The following is a 22791-nucleotide window of genomic DNA, read 5'->3' as shown; positions in this document are numbered from 1 at the left end:
AAGTTGTGATCTTTCGGTCTGTTTATGTACTTATTTTTAAGCATGAAATAGTTTTAATGGCCAACTTCCCGCAATGGCCTTGCATTCATGCTTTGCCCTCACCATGTGGGTAGGCACGAAGCTCAGCGGTGACTCTGTCTTGTCTCAGAATTGCTCTTCCCAAAGCATTATGTCCCGGAGGTGTTTAAATTCAACTCAGAGTAAAATTAAATACAATATAAGACTCTTTACAATTTGTTTAATTTGGTGGGAAAATAGGATTAAATGTGTTTATCCCAGAGCTCTGTTTTAAAATCTCTCCCGTTCTGTAGTGTATTTCCCTTCCAGCAGTGGGTTCTGGTCAAAGGGAAGAGTCAGCAGGTTCCCTGTGCCAATGGATAGAGAGGGTTGAGTAGCACATCCTACAGGCTGAACCTTATTATCTGGCCTGGAAAATAAAGCTAGAAAGTACTTCTGCAAAAGCCAGTTTGTGTCACAAAGAAGAGGATTAAAATTTTTTTAGTCCAGAGTTGTAGCGTTGGACTATATGCTGTCAGGATCTCTCTTGGGCATTCTCCACTCTAGTAGGGTCAGCAGAAACCTAAGGGAGAGCAGTTCTTCATCTGGCAGAGCAAAATCCTCAAGGGCCTGTTTACTGTTTATGGTGCCGACTCCTTCTGTGGCTGGTATTGCAAAGGGCAGGTGGCTGCATAATGTGCATGGTCCTTACCCAAATCTTTGCTGAGCCCTTGCGCATGGAAACCATTCAGTGCACACGGATAGGCAATTTCCGGTTGAAAGGTTACATTTATGGTGGAAATTTTACAGGTAGAAATTATTGCTACTACCAGCTGGGCGTAGAGTTCCTCATTTGGCACCTTCCTCTAGTATAATTCAGAAGATGCAAAAGTATCGAGTGAATCCCAGACTGGAGACTTTTAATCCGAAGACGCTGCTTATTCGCATGAAACCAAGGTATTAAAATTCAGTTTAACCCCAGGACAGAAGGAAGGAAGTCATGAGACGCAGAAGCTATCTGAAGATCCCAGGGAAAATGCGCCTCAGCAAACAAGACACATTTGTTGGGAAAATGCCAAGTCATAGGTAAAAAGCCAGCCCTCGTGGTAATGAGATGGACATGCTCCATTTCTGAAGAAGGATGCCAGTTCTCAGAAACTGCCCTGACAGACCAGTAGCCATTCAGGCTGTCACCAAAGCACAAGTCCTCTGCACTTGGTAGCAGAAATACGCAATAAAATTCATATTTTTTTTGCCTTGAAACCAGACATCAGAGCTCTAACACAACCCCGCCAGCAGCATTGTGCAACTTATACATTTTGTAACAGCATCACCAGCCACAACATATGTGTTTTGAGAGACAACTAAGCAGAAGTACAAAATACGTCACCAAAGGGGCAGAGGGAAACTGGTGGTAGAGACAGTATTGGGAAAGACATGCAAGCAGTAAAGCCCATGAAGTAAAGGGGAGGAGGCAGGGCAGGCAAAAGAGATGTCTGGTGGAACCAGGACAACCCTGCAGAGCAAGCAGGAAAGATGCCTGGCCAAACTGGAACAACTCCTGGGCCTGGAAACAAAGTGAACTATGCCAAGGGCGCTAGAGATGTTCACCCCCTTTCTCCTCTTTCACACGCACAGATGAAAAACATGCAAACAGTAGTGATGAGCAAGGAAAAAATGAGGAAGAAGTAAGTTGTCCTTTCATTGCCCCGTTCCCTCATCGAAGAGCCTGTGAGCCTGGCCACTTCAATCTCTGTGACCACCAGGGACTGGAGCCATCAGTGTTAACCAGGTGGCTCCAGCTCCGAGATACTGAATACCTCTAGCTAATTAAGGGTAAGGTTGCTAGGGACTAATTGTTTGAGTATGTAGAGCTGATGACTGATGACAGAATGAGAATTACAGAACCACTGAGTTCGGAAGGGACCTGCGGAGGTCGTCTAGTCCTACCCTGCTGCTCACAGCCAGGTCAGCTAGGCAGGCTGCTCGGGGCCTTATTCAGGCAGGTTTTGAATACCTCCAAGGATGAAGCCTCCACAGCCTCTCTGGGCAATCCATTCTGCAGCCTGATCACTCTCACCATAAAAAAAAAAAAAAAAAAATCTGGAATTTCCCATACTTCCCTTTGTGCCCATTGCCTCTTGTCTTACCGGGCACTAACAAGAAGAGCTTGGCTCCACCTTCTGTACTCCCCCATCAGCTACCTCTCTCCCCCTCTCCCTCTAGGTGTATATACGTTGAATCGCAGCCCTCTCTGTCTATATGTTTTGAATTGCAGCGAGTGGTAAGCCCCAGAGCCCCCATGAGAGAGTCAGGCCGTTGCTGTCACTGGCACTTCACAAGATGGCGCCCGGCCTCCCGCTCCCCCTGCTCTGCTCGGCCCTGCCACCGAACAAAGAGACTCATTAAATGTTCTGATCTGGGTTTGATAAAACGACCCCGGCACATATTCAGGTTATGAATGGCATTTTTTTTTTTAGTTCACAGGCCTGCAAGAGCTAACAGGCCTTGTTTGACTGTCAAAGAGCTCATTTTGCCTGCAGCGCAGGCCTTACTGCCAACCATTACCTCATCCAAATTCAGGGAATACATGTTTGCGACACTCCCCTCCACATCAGTATCAAGGCTGATGATTCAAAGGAAAAAACCTCCTACTACTTAGGAGAAAGCTGTAAAGCAGGCAGAAAACCTCCCAGTCCTGCTTTCAATCAAAATGCATCTGCTTAGACGTTTGCAGGAGCAAGCTGCTGAATTTGCTCCTGTGCGTTCTGCTCTCGGAGAGACGTGGCATCGCTCTGCTGAAGAAGAGGAGCTCTGCACAGCTCTGCAGAGCAAACCCAGGGCACGCCAGGGGTGATGTGTGCCAAACGCAATCCAAGGACACGCTGCTGAAGAGCTGCCGGCATTGCCTCCCTCCTGCCTGTGCCAGCAAGCCTGGGTTCAGGAGTTACAAAGAGCCTGGCACTCCCCAGCAGCCTCACAGGGGTCAACAAACACTGCACCAAGGGAGGAGAATACTGGTTTTTATTTATTTATTTTAAAGCAATTAATGTTATTTATAAAACCCTCTGATGGCCAAGCTCACGTGTCTGCTGAAGGATCTCAGTTACTGCTGGGCAGAGAAGCAAGAAGACTGCAGTTTTGTCTCCTCTCTGCATTCAGCTGCTTTGGGTGCTCCTTTAATTAAGCTAATCAGGGCTGCAAGATCAAGAAGGGGTCTACTGCACTCAGCAGGCACCATTCCTACAAGAGCAGGGTAAGGTCTCCCAACAACAGGGGTATAAATAGATACCGCACTCGATCCTGACCAAAAGGTCAACAGAAAAGGGCACCTAATGCTCATACTGTTCATGCCAAATCATTCCAGCACTCAGGACCTACCCTGGCCTTTCCAACAGAGGGAAAAGTTAAAAAAAAAAATGAAAAATTACCAGTCATAAAAAGACTGAAATCCCAGCTGCCACCGTACACTGGTGTTTTGTCCTGTGCTTCAAGATGCCCCATGTGGGCTCTGGGAGGGAGATTTACGTTTTGACAAAAGCACCCTGTGCTCCAGCAGTTCCCTGTTCTCCCCAGGGACGTGCCCCACGCACAGCACAACACCAGCAACCCCACTGGGCTGGCAGCTGCCTGGATGGAGGCTGCTCAGCTCCACCTTCCCAGCTGGACCATGGGAGAGGGCGAGACGCAATGCTTCAGTTATGAGAACCAAACCTAACTCTGAATTTGTTTTGAAAATTTAGTAATCTGAGATGATTGCTAACACGTGTTTTGAATTTTTTTTTGAAATGCAGAGCCCATATTGTTGCCTCTGGCTCAGGTTGTCCCTGAACCATTCTCTGCTGGGTGTGGAGAGGGACACAGGGAGTGACTGCTCTATGCTTGACCTGTTCCTGAGCCTGTCTGCCAGCAGCTGCTACGTACAACTGCAGGAGCGAGGACACCAGTCTATGGGAGCCCGCAGTCTCACTGCAGCTGGTCTTGCTGCCCAGAAGCTCTAATTACACTTTGCACAGCAAAGAATGCATACACAAAACAAGACTGTACCTACTTTCTCCCTTTTTTGTCTTTATCTAAGTAAACACACAAATAAAGTGCACGTTCTCACCACTCTCAAGGGTGCCACACAGGGTGCCTGCAGCTCTGTCTGAGCTCAGAGCAGTTCTGGGCACCTGCCCATAACCAGACCCAACCTGAGTTTCACCCTCACCTCTGCCAGCCTCATGTGAACGAGCCACTGTGGAAAGTGGGCCCTGATTTTTGCAGCTTACAAAACAGCCCGAAAAGGGCATCAGCATTAGTGTCCCCCTCTTTCAATGGAAAATGAGCAGGCAGACATACCCTGCTCCTGCCAGACATCCTCTGCTGGGAGGAAAGTCAAGCTGGTGCTCCAGCAGCATCTTGAAGGACTGTCCTCAGATGATTTACTCTTTACATTATCTGCATGCAGGAAAAGTGTGCTTTTTAAAAAATAAAGAAAAAAAGAAGAAAAAAAAACCTAAAAGATAATCACATAGCTATATTCCTGTTATTAAAACCAATTAATCATCTCTTTATCTGTATGTTATGCCACGATGCCTGGATGTTATGTAATTTAATCCATACATTAATCTGTGCCGCTCATCACAGTGGATTTATTAAAGAAGGCTGGACGAGGACACTACACACATGTTATTAAAAACAACCCGCTCAGGAGTGGCTACACTAATACTATTCAGAGATATAAATTCCAACAAATCTTTGTTGAGCATGTGAAAAGGGAGTTACAGTTCCAACAGCACAAAAGCCACATGAAGTGAAGCCAGCTCCAACTCCCACAGACTTTAGTGAGAAAACTTCTGCTCACTCTTAACAGTAATTCAGATAAAGCCATAAATACCAAATGAATTACTCAGAGAAAGAGCACAGATAACAGAGAGCTGGTGGAGGAAAAAAAAAGAGTTAAACATTTTTTGGATAATTATTTTCAGCAACTAAAGCAACCACTAGGATTCACACGTTTCCCTGAATGAATTCCTTTAGTCCCATTCTAACACCAGTACATAACAGACTAGCATCTTCTTCATTTCTTTCATACACAACCAATTTTTTCTCTACATCTTTGTGATTTTTTTCTTTCTCATATTCACCTAAAGAATGTCGTTGTTTATGCAGTTTTTCTCAAGCACCAGCTTGATTTCTTGCTGCATAAATGCAGATGTGAGTAAATACTTGTACTTGTTACATTAGGAACTGCTTCATTCTGCTGATGCAGTGTTGGAAAACAGATGATCAAATATGACAAGTATTACATTAACTATAACGCATGGCTTTAAAATTGAATTCCATTGCTCTGGCTTACTTCACACCAACTAAGTTTTGTGCATGGATGTCCGTCTCTGTGTATCTATGCTTGCACTTAGCATCTCAGAACCATTCAGGATCAGATTCTGCACTCATCAGCCACTCAGACCTCCAGATGAATTGGGGTTTCAGGCAGGCTGACGGCATATGAAGGAATCTTTCAGAAATAGCCATCAGAGTGTACAGAACAGGTGTGCGCATCACATCACAACAGGAGCACTTGAAGCTGGGCCATGAGAGGTACCGACAGTTACAAAGAGGCAAAGGGAAAACTAAAAACAGGGCCCAAGATTAATGCAAAGCCCAGGAGACACTTCTTCCTTCTCCAGACCATGCACGGAGAGGCTCAAGCTGAAAATCTCTTGCTGCACAGGAGAGGAAACTGCTGGCTAAGCAACCTCTCACAGGGCCCCTCTGGCCTCAGCATTTGCTCCCTCCCTCAGTTTGAAATTCTCTGAATTTGCTGGTCATCAAAACTTATTGGAAATCTTCTGTGTGAGTAAATCTAACCAAGAAGGAATTTGCTGGGGGGGGGGGGGGGGGGGGGGGGGAGAAGTAAAGGGGAGGCAATTTTTTTTTATTTATTCCAATAAACAACGGTTTGGAAAGCATTCAGTAATACATTCTGACGTCACTCCCCAAAAGGCTGGTGCACTGGGCTGCAGATGTGAGCAAGCTCTAAAAGGGAGAGTGACTAATAAAACGTGGCTGTAAGGGAAAAGACCCATATAAGACCAACAAGAGTACTTTTAAGCCGAGCATCTAACAGAGCACAAGAACTCTGAAGGAAGCAATAAAAAAAAAACAAGGAGAGACCACTCACCTAACTCCTTTGACAGCTCTATTAATGTCCCAAAGGTCACAGGACAGGATTTTACTTCTGCAATATCCCATGTTCCTGCATTTCAAAAAGCAAACAAACAGTAACACAAAATGTGGTGTCATGTTCACAGCTGGCAACTGCAGTTTCGGCCTGACACTGCCCATCTCTTTCCATGTTCTCACCATCCCAAGCCTGCAGCCACTTCTGTTGCTAAAGAATCAAGGAGAAATTATCTTCCAGGGACAAAGAGTCCTGCACAGTTGCTATTTACACCTTCTCATCACTTCAAAGTGTGTGTCACACCAGCACATTTCTTTGGACTTAGTCAAATTCCTCACTCTCTTGGACTGTTTTGCCCTTTGTGCACAACTGGCAGAGGTTGTTGTCATACATCGGCCTGGAGTTTGGCCTTCTGAAGGCAAGAGAGTGAAAAATGGTACCAATGACCTTCTGACATTGACCCCGTACTCTGGAAAAGAAAGGACTCCAGCAAAGAAAGCAAGCAATATAAGGGCAAGCTAAGACCGCTTTCTGAACCGCCAGAGTCCTGGATTACTGCTACTGAAGGTGAGTTGTCATGTGGCCTTATACACCAATCAATCCAGTCATTAAGCTTGATCGATCAGTGAGATCTTAATGAAAACCAAATGCTTTTGGAAATTAACCAAAAAGCAGTATTAACTATTGTAACCCTCTGCCCCCAAGAAGTTAGGAAGAGAGTCTAAAAGATACAAAGGTCCAATTTCCACCCAGTTATTAATTATTAGCGTTGCTCTAGAGTCTGCAGTATCACCCACAGTAAAAATAAAATGTGAGACACGGCTTTGCCATAAAAACTAAGCCATGATGGAAAAGAAAAGTCATCAAATACTAGTGAGAAAGCTGATGTTATCTCTTGATCTTTAGCCTAATCCATCCAAGGCTGGCAATCCATCCCTTCAGTGCCTTAAAGGAGTCTGAATATTTAGAAGCGCAGTTTCCACCTTCAGCTTAGATTATAGAGAGAATGTCCCAGCAGCACAACCAAGAGACTCGCAGTAGCTGTAAGTGATTTTGTTTGGATACCAACAGTGGGTTAATCAGCTGGGAAGCTGGGCAAACTGTGTCAGTACAATGCAGCGCTGCCATGAACACACTGCTGCCAACTGTCAAATACCCAAGCTAGTTTAGGAATACCTTGCCCCATACTTCTTTGTAACACATGGATATACCCAAAGCCTAACTCTGATCATGTGTGTGCAACCTTGGACTTTGCTAAGGAACCAAACACTAAATACCTGTGGCTAGAAAGCAGCATACACCCACTAAGTAGTATGCAATACAGGAGAAATTCTTGTGCCAAACACTTCTCTTTTCATGTTGCCATCATGCTAGAGAATAAAGGACAGCTAACAGGGTTCAATGCAAGTGGACAACACCATGCGTGCAGGATGAATGCCAGCAGGCAGGACTCTCTGAGGCAATGTATGCTGCAGGACACCATAATTCATGAAACTTTCCCTCTACAATGCTCCCTCTAGGAACACAGGCACTCACCTATATTGGAAAACACATCCTCTTCTGACTGGGAGGGCACAGATTCCTCTCTTGTAGCTTCTGAGGCCTTTAGCACAGTCCCACACTCTGCCCTGGTGATGAGAGCACCTTTTCCACGGCCACCAGTGTCCTCTGCGAGTGGCCACCCCGTTCCCTTCTCATCCCAGTCAACGGCCGGCTCCGCCACTGAGCTGCCCTGAGATGCTCTGCTGGCGTCTTCTCAGGAATAAACATTATCACAGGGTTATGAGCATTTTTAATTACAACAGAGTTTATACAGGGGAAAGAAAGCCTGATCCAAACTCATCAGACATAATGTCCAGATTCACGACAAAATTATTTACAGGTACAGTGGCAGTAAAGCATGCCCCTGGGAAAGGAACGCTGAAGCAGCAAACACGAAGGCCGTGTGAGAAGGAAGACTATAAGCCTTGCAGCAGATGACGCAGCAGCACAGAGACCTTGGGCATCGCTCCCTGACTGCAAGGGTGGCTCAAGGCCTCAAGGGTCCAGCTGGGACCCAGAACAGTAAAGGGAGAGAAACAGAACAGCAAGATTTCCAAGGGAAAGGAAAGCAAACCTCTTGGATGTCGGTAGTCCAAGGCTGCTGCTGAGAAATCAGTGCTAGGCATACACACGGTAGAAATTATGATAATTATCTCCAACATCTTTTGTTCCAAAGGGCTCACAAAGCACTTTACAACTCCAGCCTTCAGAATAGCAAAGCCTTTTCCTGATGCTCTGGTGGGCAGGGGACCAGTGCTAACATCAACCCCACCTTCACACAGCTTAAAGCTGCTGCTGCTGCTGCTTATTCCCTGCTGGGAAACAGCCATCAGCACTCAGCAGGGTTAGGGCTTCTCTCTGGAAGTGGGAAGAGCGCATTTCATTGCTCTGTAAATGTCATCAGGAAGAAGGCCCAGCACCATCAGCTGATTCAATCCATTGCACAACGCAGGCTCCTGCACTTCACCAGTGACTTCGACTGCAGCTTGGTCCTCTGAGCTCCCTCGCCCCGGGCCAGCAAAGCACCAACACCTACGTGGGTTTAGGGTTAACGCACACTTCCTTCTGCACAGGCAGCCAGCACCGCTGGTGCCAACAGGCCAACTGACATGAACAAAGCCAAATGTGAGCCCATACGATTTGCTGGAGACCATGTAGAGACCTCAGCACTTTAAGCCCTTAAGACTGTCATGCAGATATCTAACCCTTGACTTCTATAATCTAGATGATAAAGTAGTCCCAAAATGTCTGTGTATTTTTAGATCAAAATTTGCTGTTTACTTGCCCCGATCTTGAATTTTAGTAGGGCTTCTGAGGTACTTTACGATAACGTCTTCTTGCTGACAGTGCACAAACATCCGTATTTACCCAGTTGTGTGTCCCAATTCCAAATTTCTTAGCTTCTAAATTGCTCTAATATGTTTAACTTCATAGGTTTCTCCATTACACTAATGGTTTTAACAAAGATAATTAACTTATCAAGACATTTCCAAACATGTTAATTCCATGACCTGCTTTTATACAGCAGTTATAATAACATAATCAGCAGAAATATATATAGGCATAAGTGCATAGCGGACACTTTGAAATCCCCATAGGAAAAGTGTGGTGTGAGTACATAATGCTGCTCTATTTTATCTCATTAAGATAAAAGTACATTTCCCTTTTATAGCTGTTTATTCTGGGCAGGCCCGAATTAAAGAAGCTGTTTGGAACTGGGCATATAATGCAGGTTTCTATACATTCACTGTTAGAAAACATCTTTTGTCAAGTAGCACAGAATGAACTAATCCCATCACACCACACCTTTAGCAGATCTCAGATCTAATGGACATTTGTTTTCAACGTTCTGTGGTTAATAATATGTGTTGTGATGAAAGCCTTGTTTGTGATGAAACACAAGGCTCGCCAACCTGTTTTTTCCTAAGTAGAAGGAGAAGGCTCAGGGGAGATCTTGTACTTTACAGTTACCTTAAAGGAGGTTGTAGCGAGGTGGGGATCAGGCTCTTCTCCCAGGCACCAAGAGATGAGGGGAAATAGCCTCAAGTTGTGCCAGGGGTGGTTTAGGTTGGATATTAGGAGAAATTTCTTTACTGAAAGGGTTGTGCAGTGTTGGAACACGCTGCCCAGGGAAGTGGCTGAGTCACCATCCCTGGAGGTCTGCAAGAAACGTGTAGATGTAGAACTTAGTAGCGTGGTTTAGTGGTGGGCTTGTCAGTGCCAGGTTAAAGGTTGGACTAGATGATCTTAGAGGTCTTTTCCAACCTGAATGATTCTGTTCTATGATAATAAGTAAGCAGTCTAAATGTGTGCAAAGATTTTGCTCTCTAATGATGAACGGAGCAAACAGAAAGACTCTGGGAAGTTAGGAGGAGTAAGAAGCCCAGTCAGATCAAGGTGTGCAAACTCTCCGTAGCCTGTAAATTTACCTTTTTGTTTCAGCCTTTCCTTCCTTAAATGTCTCTTTTCTCGGCTGCTGATCTTGGTCTGCCAGACACCTACAACACAGAGCAAAGGTCATGGTGACTCATCTTAAGTTAACAAGAAACTTCCCCTACTGCCTGTACCGCTTACAGGGTAAAGTGCTCTCTGCTCGTTTTCCACGCTGGCTGTAAAAGTGCCCCTGCAGCGGTGCTGCCCGGTCGCATGCAGCATCTCCCCTGCACAGTGCTTGCTGTCTCTGCAGAAACGCAGGCCACGTTACATAAGAAATCCCCGTCGCAAGCCTGTCTGTCATGTGTCCTGACTCATGTAACTGCACATATTCTTCTGTCCTTTGTGTCAGCCTGATAATGTGACACCCCTTTCCCTCGGGGGAGATGTCACAACAGAGCATCCACAGCCTTGTACGTCTGACAGCACAGGGAAGTTCATGAAAAGCTTAACCATCAAACACGGCTTTGATTTCCTGACCTTCTCTAGCCCTGAGCATATCCTCAGACCTGGTGTGTGATGTGAAGACCCGCTGCCATCCAGCTGACTTCCACATGCACTCATTCATACCAGTCAGGCCACGCTCTGCCTTCATCTCTGCTCTCCAGTCTACGACATGACAGGAGGGACTGCCAGAAATGGTTAACAAAGAAAAAACACTGTCCCCTGATTTCACTGAGACAAACATCTTCTTTCTCTAAACATCCCTGAACACATGAAACAGTTCAGCTGGTTCATCTGTCCAAAAAAAACTAAACAGCCCTTTGAAGAAAGCCTCTGCTGTTTCCCATCGTTCTCCTGTGCCCTTGCAGGCACTCATTGCTCCTGATGCAAGCGCCCGCAGGGAGGACTCCAGCCCAGCAGCAGCGAGGGCTTCTCCTGCTCTCACCAGCACACTAATCACATTATAATCTTTTAAGCTCAGAAAAGCTTAGATTTGGTTGTTTTCAATATGACCCCGGGGGGGGGGGGGGGGGGGGGGACAGACAGGCAAGAATGGAGTGTCATGTATTTTCCAGTGAAATTATAGCTGCCTGACCCATGGTAGCCTCTGCCAGGTTTCTTTGCAGCTTTGCTTGTTACCAAAGATCTTGGCTCTGTTCATGGGTGTAAGGAATTGGCTGTGTACTATCCATGCGCCTTTTCCAGCCTCGTCCGCGGGCCCAACAAAAAGCTGCCTGGAAAGACCACAGCTCCAGCTGTGGATCAGCACGGCAAAAGCCACAGGACTGGAGCAAGAGCAGAAAGACAGGACCCTGCTCCCGAGTGGACCTCTGGCGACGTCAGATATTCTTTCTCATCCACAGATTTGCCATCTCTGTGAATGCAGAAAGGACCTGAGAAGTGCGGCAGGAAAGCACACGGCCCCCATCTGTAGTTACATGTAGAAATGAGCAGATGATAAAAGACTTTCTCAAACTGGCTGTTTTTCCCAATGACACAGAGCACAAAAACAGTGTAGAATGCCTCCCTTTAAAAATATTTGATCCCATGTTATTTTCTGGTAATAACAATCAGATAACAGAACAACCACAACTTTTCTTACCTTCCTCCTCTTGCAGCTTGTCTTTTTCCACAGAAAGCAGATCTTTCAACGCCTCCTTGTCTGAACACTGGGCTTTCTTCTTCTTCTTAGGCTACAGCATCCAGGAGATGTGCAGCAGAAAGATCAAACAGGTATTTGTTACATTTCATCATGAAGAAAAGGAGTCAGGGCAATAGTTTTAAAATGGAGAACACACAGTGCTACTCTGAGAGAGAGCATGAGGTTGCTGGATTCTCGAAGTGGGTACAAGAGTGGTCCTGAGCACATTTTCAGTAACTCTGAAATCAACATTAAGACCCTGCTTATGATTAACAAAACAAAAGGCATACAATAATCTATTTTTTAATGAAGGTATCTGTAGTGATCACTGATCTAGAAGGACACAGCAGTGGCTTAGGCCATTTTCATATGGCTTGATGAAACAGTAGAGCTACCTTTAAGTCTTCAAATTTGAATGTTTTAGATGTAACACACTGGTTCTTGACTTTTGTAAGGTGGGATACTCCCTGCCATGAACATGCCTCCTGCCCAGGCTGAGGGCTGCTCCTTGCTTGGAAGGGCAGTGGCTGCAAAGCACAAATACTTTCTTTCCTACCACTCCAAGTGCACAATGCCCAGATAAGACCCTTGCCCAGACACAAGGAAATGTCCCATATTGGAGCTGGAACTGAAATACAGGAGATTCTAGCTCCTGGTTTGGGGTGCAGACCATGAGATCATCCCACCTGTGGTTGTAGTAACAAGCACCACAGTGTGACCCTGCCAGAGGGTTACTCGGTGTTATGTTCCTCACTCACCTCTTAACTTCTCCATCAACTGGAACAATAAATTGTCTTTAAAAAGGACTATCAAATAAGCAACATTCTTAAAACAAGTTTCTCTTGAAAGATGTTACATAAACTCTAAAGCTGTTACTGGTACCTTGAGAAGCTTTTTCTCTCTGATGTTGGCTGACGTTACAAGCTGCCCATTCACTGGAACCTACAAGACGGACAGCAAAAAAGGCATTATGGAATACGTATGTGCCTGTGTGTGTATGTATAAATATGTACGTGCATAAAATTATGTTAATACGTATGATGTGCTGAAAGACATAGCCAAATAACACCCAGTACAAATCTGGACTAGAATTTATGGCCTTGTTCCAACTTGAGTTAATTTATTCCAAATTAATTAGCGTTAGCTAAGCCTTTATGAATGTAAATCCAGAAACACCAGGTAGGTTTATTCCAAAGCAGACATATTTGTGGTTTATCCTAAGATTTGTCTAGGATCAAAGTTGTTTTTCAGATAGGGTAAGCCTGCCTTAAAAAAAGCAGCACAGACAGGAGAAGGCTTATTTTGATTCTTTTTAATTAACAGGAGCTCACTGCACAGCAACCCCCTCCCTGGCCCAGGTTTCCCTGGTCAGAAAGCATTACTCAGGAGATGTGCGCTCCCAAGTAACAGGGAAACTTGTTTCCTTTTCAGAGCGCCGGTGCCAGCTGGCAGACTGAGCCACAGAGGAGCGGTACGCGCGCTGTGCTGTCGCGGATGTGATTGCAGGACCGAAGAATGATGCTTGCAGCTCATGAGAGAGAGAGGGAACCCAGCACACTCTGCAGAACACTGCATGGTGAGCCAGGAAAGCTAAAATTTGTTCCTAAGAAAAGAGAAAGGTTCACTGGGTGGCCGCGTCCCTTTGAGCTACAGGGACACAACCCCAGATGTGACAGGCAACGACTCGGAGCCACCTTGCGACGGACAAGGTTACAGCTCCTGCATGGCCACGCGATGTACCGAAACTCCTTCCACTGAGCAACAAGTTTTCATACGCTCTCCCAAAGGCGCTCTGCAACGTCATTAGGACTTAAAGCTAATTATTCTGAGAGATGAACCAGCATTATTTCTTCTATGCCAAATTCATGAAATAAACTCCCCCAAATTGTGTGCTTTACAGCCTGCCACTCTCTGAACACATGGGCATATTTCTGGGTCTTCTGGGAAAACATCACAGTAACTGGAGCCAAAATACCTGCCCCGTTGCATCACCAATTCCACCAGCTTTCAAATTACAAGCTTAAAGCAAGTGGTGCACATCTCTTTTGTCTCCCTGAGCTATCATTTGGTAGGTTTATAGTTATATTCTTCTGAACAGTCACGAGCGAAATAACGACCTCTGCATTAAAACCCTACTATGTTTCGTAATAGTTAGCAAGGCCATCCTTATTTTTATCCCCATGAGCAGTCATCTCTCTTCTGAGACCCTCGTATTCATCTCCTAGAGGTGTTCCACAAACCCTACCACAAAACAGACCACCTTCCATATCCTGCTCCACTCAAGGAAAAAATCCCGCTCTGCCTGCAGCAGGGAGGGAATCAGGTTCTCACACAGGATGGGGAACATAAAATGTATATTCAGGAGAATTTTGGTGAAAAAAATGGATTTAAATATGGAAGATCTTGAGCTTATACTACTCCTTTTTGAGCATATGCATCTGTCCAGTGAAATGTGTGAAAATACAAATTGATCACGTCTTTGTAAACAATTCCTGTGCAATATATTTTTTTTGGGGGGTGGGGGAGTCTCTGATGTGAAAACCTACTACACGACACAGAACTTCAGGGAAACTGAGTTTTATAGGATGGGTACAGAAACGAACAACTGAGGGAAGCTACAGAACATGTAAATACAATATCCCTTTCCAACTTCATAGAATCATATAATCACAGAATGCTTGACCACCCAGTTCCACCCCACCCCACCCCGCCATAGGCAGGGACACCTCCCACCACACCTGGTTGCCCAAAGCCCCATCCAGCCTGGCCTTGGGCACTTCCAGGGATGGGGCATCCACAGCTTCTCTGGGCAACCTGTGCCAGTGCCTCACCACCCTCATAGTAAAGAATTTCGTCCTTATATCTAATCTAAACCTACCCTCTTTTAGTTTAAAGCCATTACCTTTTGTCCTATCACTCCACCCCCTGACAAGGAGTCCCTCCCCAGCTTTCCTGTAGCCCCCCTTTAGGCACTGGAAGGCCGCTGTAAGGTGTTCCCAGAGCCTTCTTCTCTCCAGGCTGAACAACCCCAACTCCCTCAGCCTGGCTTCATAGGAGAGGTGCTCCAGGCCCCTGATCATCTCCGTGGCCCTCCTCCGGACTCACTCTAATAGATCCATGCCCCTCTTGTGCTGGGGCCCCCAGATCTGAATGCAGGGCTCCAGGTATCTCAACAAACCCTGATGATTTCCCAGCACTCCTAACAAAACATTCACCGTTTTGTAAAGGCTTTGCCAAAGAACCTCCCAAATAAAGCTGCTTTCAGCAACACTGCCACCATCAACAACAGAAACTGCAGTACCAACTTAGGAGGCAAGAAGAAGGAGGCTTTTTTGCCACTTTTCAGACAAACGCAGATGATAGGAGACATCCCACCTCCTTCTAACCTCTCTTCACATCAAGACACTTCTGCAAGCCTGAGAGAGTACACACAGAGAGATGAGGAGGTGTCAAGATGAAGGAACTGCACTGTCTCCCTCCCCCAGACTGCCATAAGCCAGCACAGCCCGAGGCTGTACAGAGCCCTGGCAGAGGCAGGGAAAACTCCAGAGGGAAAATTTTGAGTGCAAGAGAGAATTAGGGAAGATGCAACCTCTACTTGCTCTGACAGCGTAGTCTCAGCTGGGGCAGGATCACGTTCCTGGCTCTTTTCTCCACATAAATGGGAGCAAGCAATAAGCTGGAAAAAATACAGGACTTTCTTTTAATGCTTTGCCAGTCTGACTGCTGTATGCTTTTACCAGACGAGCGCAACATTTCCTACTTAAATGATATTTCATCTGCTACCCAAGGATCCCTCTTCCCCTGCGTCCATGACTAAGAGGTTAAAAATACGCTGCTGACATTCATTTACTGCACCCCAGGGGTCTTCACACTGACTGGCTCCTCGGCCCCAAATACCCACACAGGACTCCAGAACCTAATTACATCCTTCCTCAGGGGCTGCTGAGCGCAAGGAATACACCAAACCTGACCACTGACGGAAGATCCCCAAATAGCCCACCACTCTGGTGATGGTCTTCTCCCAGGCCTGTGATATCTGCTGCTCCTCCACCGTCCTTCGGTAGTAACAGCACCTCCCTTCCTTTCATCACCAAGGACTTCTACCAGGTTCAGCTTCCTTTCAGTGGAAAGGTATTATTTCAGCCTGACCGTTGTATTAAATCCTGCCTTTATCCAGCCCCTTTTCTTGCTGTAAGATGGCTGTAGGGCTGAGGAGCCCCACCCCGCCCTATTCTTCCCTTTGGAAGCCCTTAGGATACTGAATTAGTCACGCCTCTTTACCACGGGCGTTCGGCCATTCTGAAAAGAAAAAAAAAGGAATTTTCATTATTTATTTCACTTAACTTAATGGACTCATTACGGAGAAATGAATTTTCTCGGGGTTACTTTTCCTTTCAGAAAAATGAAGTTTTTGTACGGGGAGAACACATCTACGCCCGCTGAATTTAGTGACCAGATAAAGTCACCAGTGCAAATCCAAACACATTAAGTATATGCAGAGAAACGTGATCAGGACTTTTGGTAGTATCAGACTTAGCATATTAATTTGTGCTCGCATTCTGCGGAACAATAGAAAGATTATTTTTAGTTCATGGCCGTTTGGTTTGTGACCCAGTGGAAAAGGATTTCCCCCCACACACCCTGCCTTTTTTTTCCCTTTTGACATAACCTAAGGTTGTATTTCTGACGATTGCTCTGAAACCTTCACGCTTTTGTGTTTAATTTATGTGATGCTCTTCATGTAGCTCGACATAAAGTCACAAAGAAAGAAGGCACAGACGTAGGTTCAACTGTTAAAAAATACCAGCTTTAGTCATGAAAATATAAACCGTGTGTTCAAAGCCATAAAACCATACCCCAATATGCTTACCTTTACACATTTCAATCATTTCATAAGAAAGACACTCTTTTTTACAAAGCCAAGCGCCTTTTTGTAAGTGTCTTATCAAATCAGGAAGTCTGCTTTCAACTCTCAGTGCCACCAGCTGGCCACAGGCTTAATTAAAAATGGCATGAATGTTATCTGCAGCTTCGTGCACTTCGTCCCACTCGGGGAAGTGCTGAACATTGCCTGCCCCAGGAAGGCATGCAAAGGCTTCCCCAGCAGAGGGATACCGGGACAAAATAAACTCAGCGTAGGGAACCCAAGGGGAGCTATTATATGCTTCACACACTGGGAATCGGGGAATTCATTAAAGAACATGAATAAAGATTCAGAAAATTGTTATAGGCTACCACTTTCCGAACACTTGAATTAAGTGGGTTGGACACTGGAAATAAAAGAAAGCAAAATTACCCCATGCTGGCAAGGGAGTCTGTGAACAGAAAAACGTTTCCAGATTTAAGAAATAATTCAATTAAATTGTTTCCTAGTGCTCGTTCCCAGTGCGAAAGCTAAACTAGTTTTTCTCACCTTATGTTACAAACAAGATAAATGTGGGGGCTTTGGGCCAGCAAAAGAAACACCAACATGCACTGAAAAAAAAAGGAAAAAAAAAAAAGAAAAAGAGCAAACAGAAAAGCACTTTCTGAAGAACCTCCCTGAAACATGCTGTTACTGCTGAACGAGATATCACTGTGCTCTTCAGCTTTCTCAGTAAACCTTCAATGGGATGAAAACCGAGTAGGACAGCTTTGTTTCCCTCAGCATCCTCCGGGAGATGTAGCGTTGCTGCTGGCACCAGGCACTCTGGTCAGGATGTCGACCATGCCACTTGATGTCCAGCATTTGCTCTGGGAGCTCCTCTCCGGTACACAGGAGCAGAGGCTCCACCTCGGGGTAAGCAAACCGGAGCTGTGCTGCAGCCAGCCAGCAGCTTGCATTGCTCCACCAGCAGACAATGAGCAAACCGCATGACAAATGCGCTGGGAAATAAGCAGCCCTGAGTTTCATTAACTCCGAATCAGATTTTCATAAATGGAAGCAGACATCCTGGCCGGTCTGGCTTTGCCACGTGGTCCTGTCCCGGTGACAGGCTGCAATGTGGGAGACGTTTCCTAAATCAGTGGGAACTGGGTGAAGGAGAAACTGCGTTTCTGAGAAGAGAAAGGATGGGGTTTAGGGCAAAGCAAGAGTCCACCAGAGAAACAGCAAGGTACCAGCGTCAAAAAAAAATTACTCAGTTGCCCTTAATAGCTAGAGAAAGGGCAACACAACGGCAATTTCCACTAAGGTGACAATGGGAAGCCACAAAAACATACTGTGCTCATTAGCAAAGGAAACAGAGAGGCTCTTCACGCATGACAGAACACAAAGACACTTTGGCCCGGGCCGTCGCAGCACTACACGCACATACCTACAGATCTGAACAGAGGGCTGGAGCCTGGTCTGTGAGCTGTAGCACAAATATAAATCATCTTAGTATTAATGTGCATTAATACAAAGTTTTCCCTAACAAAATGACTTCAGACACGTGTTCCCAGTAGGAAAGAAAATTGTCTGGAAGGGAAAGTTACATGGGAAACACACACGATGAATACACTGAATTATATGGGAAATAGGTGCTGGCAATGGTGAATTTTTTCACTTCTGTTAGGGAGGCTGGCAGAGGAAAGGAAGAGGTGGTGCTCCCATCACGCGTGCTCCAAGAACCTCAGGGAAAGGAGCTGGGCCATCAGCACAGAAAATCTGTTCCTCTGTACATATTCCCAAGGATGAATTTACCTGTAGGAACCCCCTGAGGAATAACGGGTAACAAAAGCAGACCGAAGACAGAGGAAGCCAGAACTGGGGTTGTCTCCTTTCACATCCAAAGGCAAATGAAAAATCTGAGAAGAAGCCCTGACATAATGAGGCATACATTAGTATCGTCCTGCTGGCCAGCCTTCCCAGGGCGCAGGAGAGGCCACAGGCAGCAGCCACGAACCCAGGGAGCTGACACGTACCTGCCTCGGCTCGGCTGCTCTCAGCGCCTGATGGGATGTCTGGGGATGAAGAAACCAGTTTCCTGAGATTAGCTATTCTAATTAATTAGAGGAACATTGCAACAAGGGATCAGGACGCCGGTTTAAGGGGGCAGTTACCAAACTCCAGCACCTTCCAGGAAACCTACGAAATCTATTCTCGTACAGGTCAGCTATATGAAAATAATCGTGCAGTGGTGTTTCATTGGCACGAAGGGTACCATCTAATACGAAAGGCAGGAGTAAAAGGTCTGTTTGCACACCTCTGGAGCTGAAGGGACTGATTTGTATTTCTGCTGCTGTTAAGCCACTCCTGCAAGAGGCAAAAAGTATCTCCAGTTTACAAAAACACTTGGGAAAAGCAGAAAGCTTTCTTTTGGGATGTATCTGGTAATACACATTTTTACACATCACCTAAAGAAGATGATATCACTACATCTGTGCAAAAAGCTCTTCTTTTGAACTGTCTGATGTGAAAAACAACCCCCAAAACTTTGAATAAATACAACCCCAAAAACCCAATGGCAATTCAGTTCAAACAGATGTCTTCTGTCAAACCTTGTCAACAATTTCCTAAAAGGCTCTTTATTAGGGAAAAGACCGTGCTGAAAAGGACTAAACCCTCTAGCATCATTTCTAGACGCTTTTTTGTGTGTCTGACAATAGTCAGAATGTAAACCGGTATGAGTGATGTATCATAGATTATATTCAAAATCTGCTTGTATGACTGCGTGGAGGCCATGCATACGTTTGAACAAACTTTGTTCACCATACTTATTTCACATGGGCTGTGAAACAAATCCAGACTGTGTCTTGAAGTGCACAGCTTGCTCCGAGACCTGTGATCGTTCCACCGTGTTGCTCTGCTATACACAGCGCGATGAAACAAAGCTGCCTTCCACCAGCACTGATGCTGGGAGCGGCTGGTACAGTCCTGCACTGTGCCAGCATTTCTACTTTTTGGTGACTGGGACCTGGGAAGGGTTCAGACGTGGCTGGGAAGGGTTCAGAGGTGGCTGCGAGGCTGGGCTGGGAAGGAGCCCTGCAGAGGGCAGGGCTGCAGCTTCCAGCAGAGTCACCCTGGGCCAGCGTTGGTTGCCCATTGCCATGGGGATGCCCTCTGCCTGCAGAAGAGCGGAGATCAGCCCACCACCAACATCGGAGGGACCTGCAGCCCTGTAAGAGCAGGTGCCCCACAGAGGCAATCTCACAGCCCACCCATGGGGCAGCGGCTGGGAATCACCAGCAAAAACACATTCCCAAACTGAAAAAATAATTAACCACCTAGTTTCTTTTAATTAAGATCTTGACTTATCCACCACTCCAGGATACGCAGATGTTTGGCTGCTGGGATGTATCAACACACCTGAGCACTGGAGGCGATCTGTCTCTTGGCTTCGTACCTCAGCAGCGAGGGGCTCCCACCCTGCAATACCTGCACACCCTGGTTTTTGGTATTGGCCACATCTCTGAATGGAATACTTTGCTATTAATACCCTTTCTGATGCTGTGTCAGTAGAGATTTTCAGATGCAAATTTTGGCATCTGAAAGGTGTTCTGCTCTTCTGGCATTCTTGCATCAGCTAAGTGCCAAAGCAGCACGCAGTGTTTTACACTTCCATAAGGAGATAAAGTTTTTGCCTCGAGGACATGATGTTCCAAAGACAGAGATAACGTGATGGGAAATGACAAGGAGCAGTGGAGATGAGGGGTGAGGAAAAGGAAACAGTAAAAAATAGAGAAGAGAAAGAATGGGCAGGGTACTGTCACGGGAGGACAAGCCTGCCTTTTTCATTTCAGCATGGGACATGTTTTACCCAGGTTATCTTTCTTTAGGAACTTATTTTCTTTGATCATTCCTCCTTAGGACCATATTTTGCCACCTCTGCACTTACGTCACGACTGGTAGGTCTCATACAAGGGTGGTCATACTCAGTGTAGATAGGACTTGCTAAAGTCTGTCCCCTAAAGAGCAGGAATCAGCTCAGTGCAGCAAAAGTTGAGGTTAATGATAAAAATTTCAGTGACTGTAAACAAATGTATCCCCTTAGCTTGTCTCTTCCTCCTCTGCTTTGGTTTACGCTATTCAGGCCTGCAAGGTGCAGCATTTCTGATCAGAAAATATATATTGGAACCAATGTCTTCTGCTTGAACTATCAATCCTGCCACCGCTGCAGCACCAGGCCTGCCTCTGACACTAACGTGGGTGTCCACCCCTTCTGTCCCCTACTGCCCCCGATAATGGCTGGCTCTGCAAAATCTTAACTTGTTCTACAGCCAATTTATGTAGTATCAATGATTATAAAACCATAATTAAATTGTTTCTGAAATTTCTCTTCATCCCTTGACAAAGGAAGGTCTATGAGGATTGGTGTTTCGTTCAATTGCTCTTTGCTAATTCAAGGATGTATATATGCTGTCAGGCCGAGGTTCTGCTCACAGCGATGAAAGACCAAAAAAATAAAAAAAAATAAAATTGAATTTCCATGGCAAAGTAATAAAACCCTGAAAACCGGTGTTATGATGGGAAGCCTGACACATTTGAAGTCATGAAGAACAAAACCACTTATTTTATAGCCCACCTAAAAAAAAGCCTTGCAAATTCATTTTGTTTTGCCTATCTCAGAAGAAAAAGAAGATATAGCAACAGGCACAAGTGTTAGAAATGCTTGATGTATTCATTTTAAATACAGACTTAGTTCTGTTCAGTGTGTTCTCCTGAGAGCTTACTTTGCTTTCCATACTGCAATATCCCCGTGTGTGATTTTTTTTGTAATTTTTGCTGAGATTTTCTGCTGCAGACAGCTTGCAGCAAGTCAAAGAGACACAACCAACCGTGACAATATCATATAGAAACTTCATCACAGCACATCGCATCAAACCCTAAACATACACTCAGCAAGGTGGCTGTGGTCATCAATGGCCAGCGGTCATTAACGCACCTCACGGCTACTACCACGTATTAATGCAGTCGTAATGAAGCTTTGACTTAGAATAAAGGCAAATAATTCGTGTTCTTTATTAAGAGCAGGGCAGAGGGACTCTGCCCAGGTCCTCCGTCGTGCTGTGGCGAGCATTATCCGGAGTTTTCTTAATTCTTTTGCAGGAGGGATGAAGCCCGGGTGGAGCTGGACAGGCGGGCAGCCCCCCGGGGTGCTGCACCCGGAGCTGAGGGAGGGGCTCGGTGAGGAGCTCGGTACCCCCCCCCCAGGGGAGCTTCTCCTGGCCCAAGGGGGCTTCTCTTTCCCCAGGGGAACTTCCCCTGCCCTGGGGGGCTCGCTGGGTGACCCCCAGCCCCCAAAGGGATGAGCCGGGAGGGAAGGGTGCCGGAGACGGGGCCCTCCGGGCAGCACGCTTCACGGCTCCCTCCACCGCCCTTACCTGCGCCGAGCTCCTCGCTTCCTCCCGCTGCTGCCTGGGCTCTTCCTCCTCCTCCTCCTCCTCCGCTTCCTCCTCCTCCTCCTCGGTGGCTGGGCCTCGGCGCAGCCCCCTGCGGACCAGCAGCGCCGCCGCCGCCGCCCCCAGGGCCAGCAACGGCCAGAGCAGGGCGGGCACGGCGGGCATGGCGCCCCGGCCCTCCGCCAGCCCCGGCTCCTCGGCGCCCAGCGCCGGCCCCAGCATGGCCCCCGGCACGGCTCCTCGCCGGGCAGCCGGAGCCCAGCTCGCTGAGGGGGAGCCGGGCTGCGGCCCCTGGCCGCGGTGGAAGGGCCTGGAAGCCGGGGAGTGTGTGTTGGAGGGGTTGTGGTGGTGGTGGTGGTGGTGGGTGGGGGGAGGAGGTCGCTGCGCGGAATTAATCTCGTCTGAGGTAAATAAATGGCAGGCGACGGTCCCGGCAGATGTGTCTCTTGGTCTCGTTATCAAGCAGCGTCCCCGTGATGGTTATAAGAGATGATGAGTTCTCATCTAGCAGCTATCCTCAGAGAAATAAACGTTTATTACGGCTATGCAGAGTGCCTCAAACCACACGCCTCTCTGCTTTGCTCCGAGGAAAATTTCTCCACACGCCTGATGAGTAAATGCCGGCAATAGTCTGAGAAAGTCACGTTTTTCAAGGTGGCAGAGCTTCTTTTAAAGTGACAAGTTGTATTTTGTCTTGGCCAACCTAAAGGGACGGCTCCTGAGGGCTAAGAAGTGAACAGCACCGGAGGAACACGATGAGCCC

General features: G+C 46.5%; 1 protein-coding gene across 3 annotated transcripts in view; it reads right to left on the bottom strand.

Annotated features, from left to right (window-relative positions):
* LOC310897548 (uncharacterized protein) overlaps nt 1–22398 on the bottom strand; it is a 36045-nt gene extending 13647 nt beyond the window's left edge. For 2 of the 3 annotated variants that reach the window (XR_014582377.1, XM_083831263.1), the window contains exons 1-7: nt 22011–22398; nt 12606–12665; nt 11685–11775; nt 10135–10203; nt 7700–7915; nt 6164–6238; nt 4339–4437 (exon numbers count right to left, since the gene is read on the bottom strand). Coding sequence is in view for 2 of the 3 variants with exons in the window: in XM_083831263.1 (XP_083687389.1) it covers nt 4339–4437; nt 6164–6238; nt 7700–7915; nt 10135–10203; nt 11685–11775; nt 12606–12665; nt 22011–22250 (850 nt within the window). In the remaining variant the exon portion in view is untranslated. The remainder of the gene's footprint in view (nt 1–4338; nt 4438–6163; nt 6239–7699; nt 7916–10134; nt 10204–11684; nt 11776–12605; nt 12666–22010) is intronic. The other variant, XM_083831264.1, reaches the window with a different exon arrangement.
* Between the last annotated feature and the right edge of the window lie 393 nt (nt 22399–22791).

The sequence above is a fragment of the Anser anser genome, assembly GCF_964211835.1.
Source record: "Anser anser genome assembly, chromosome: 3".
In the NCBI taxonomy this organism is placed as follows: domain Eukaryota; kingdom Metazoa; phylum Chordata; class Aves; order Anseriformes; family Anatidae; genus Anser; species Anser anser.
Note: the sequence above shows the minus strand (reverse complement) of the source record. Positions and strands in the feature narration are given on the sequence as shown.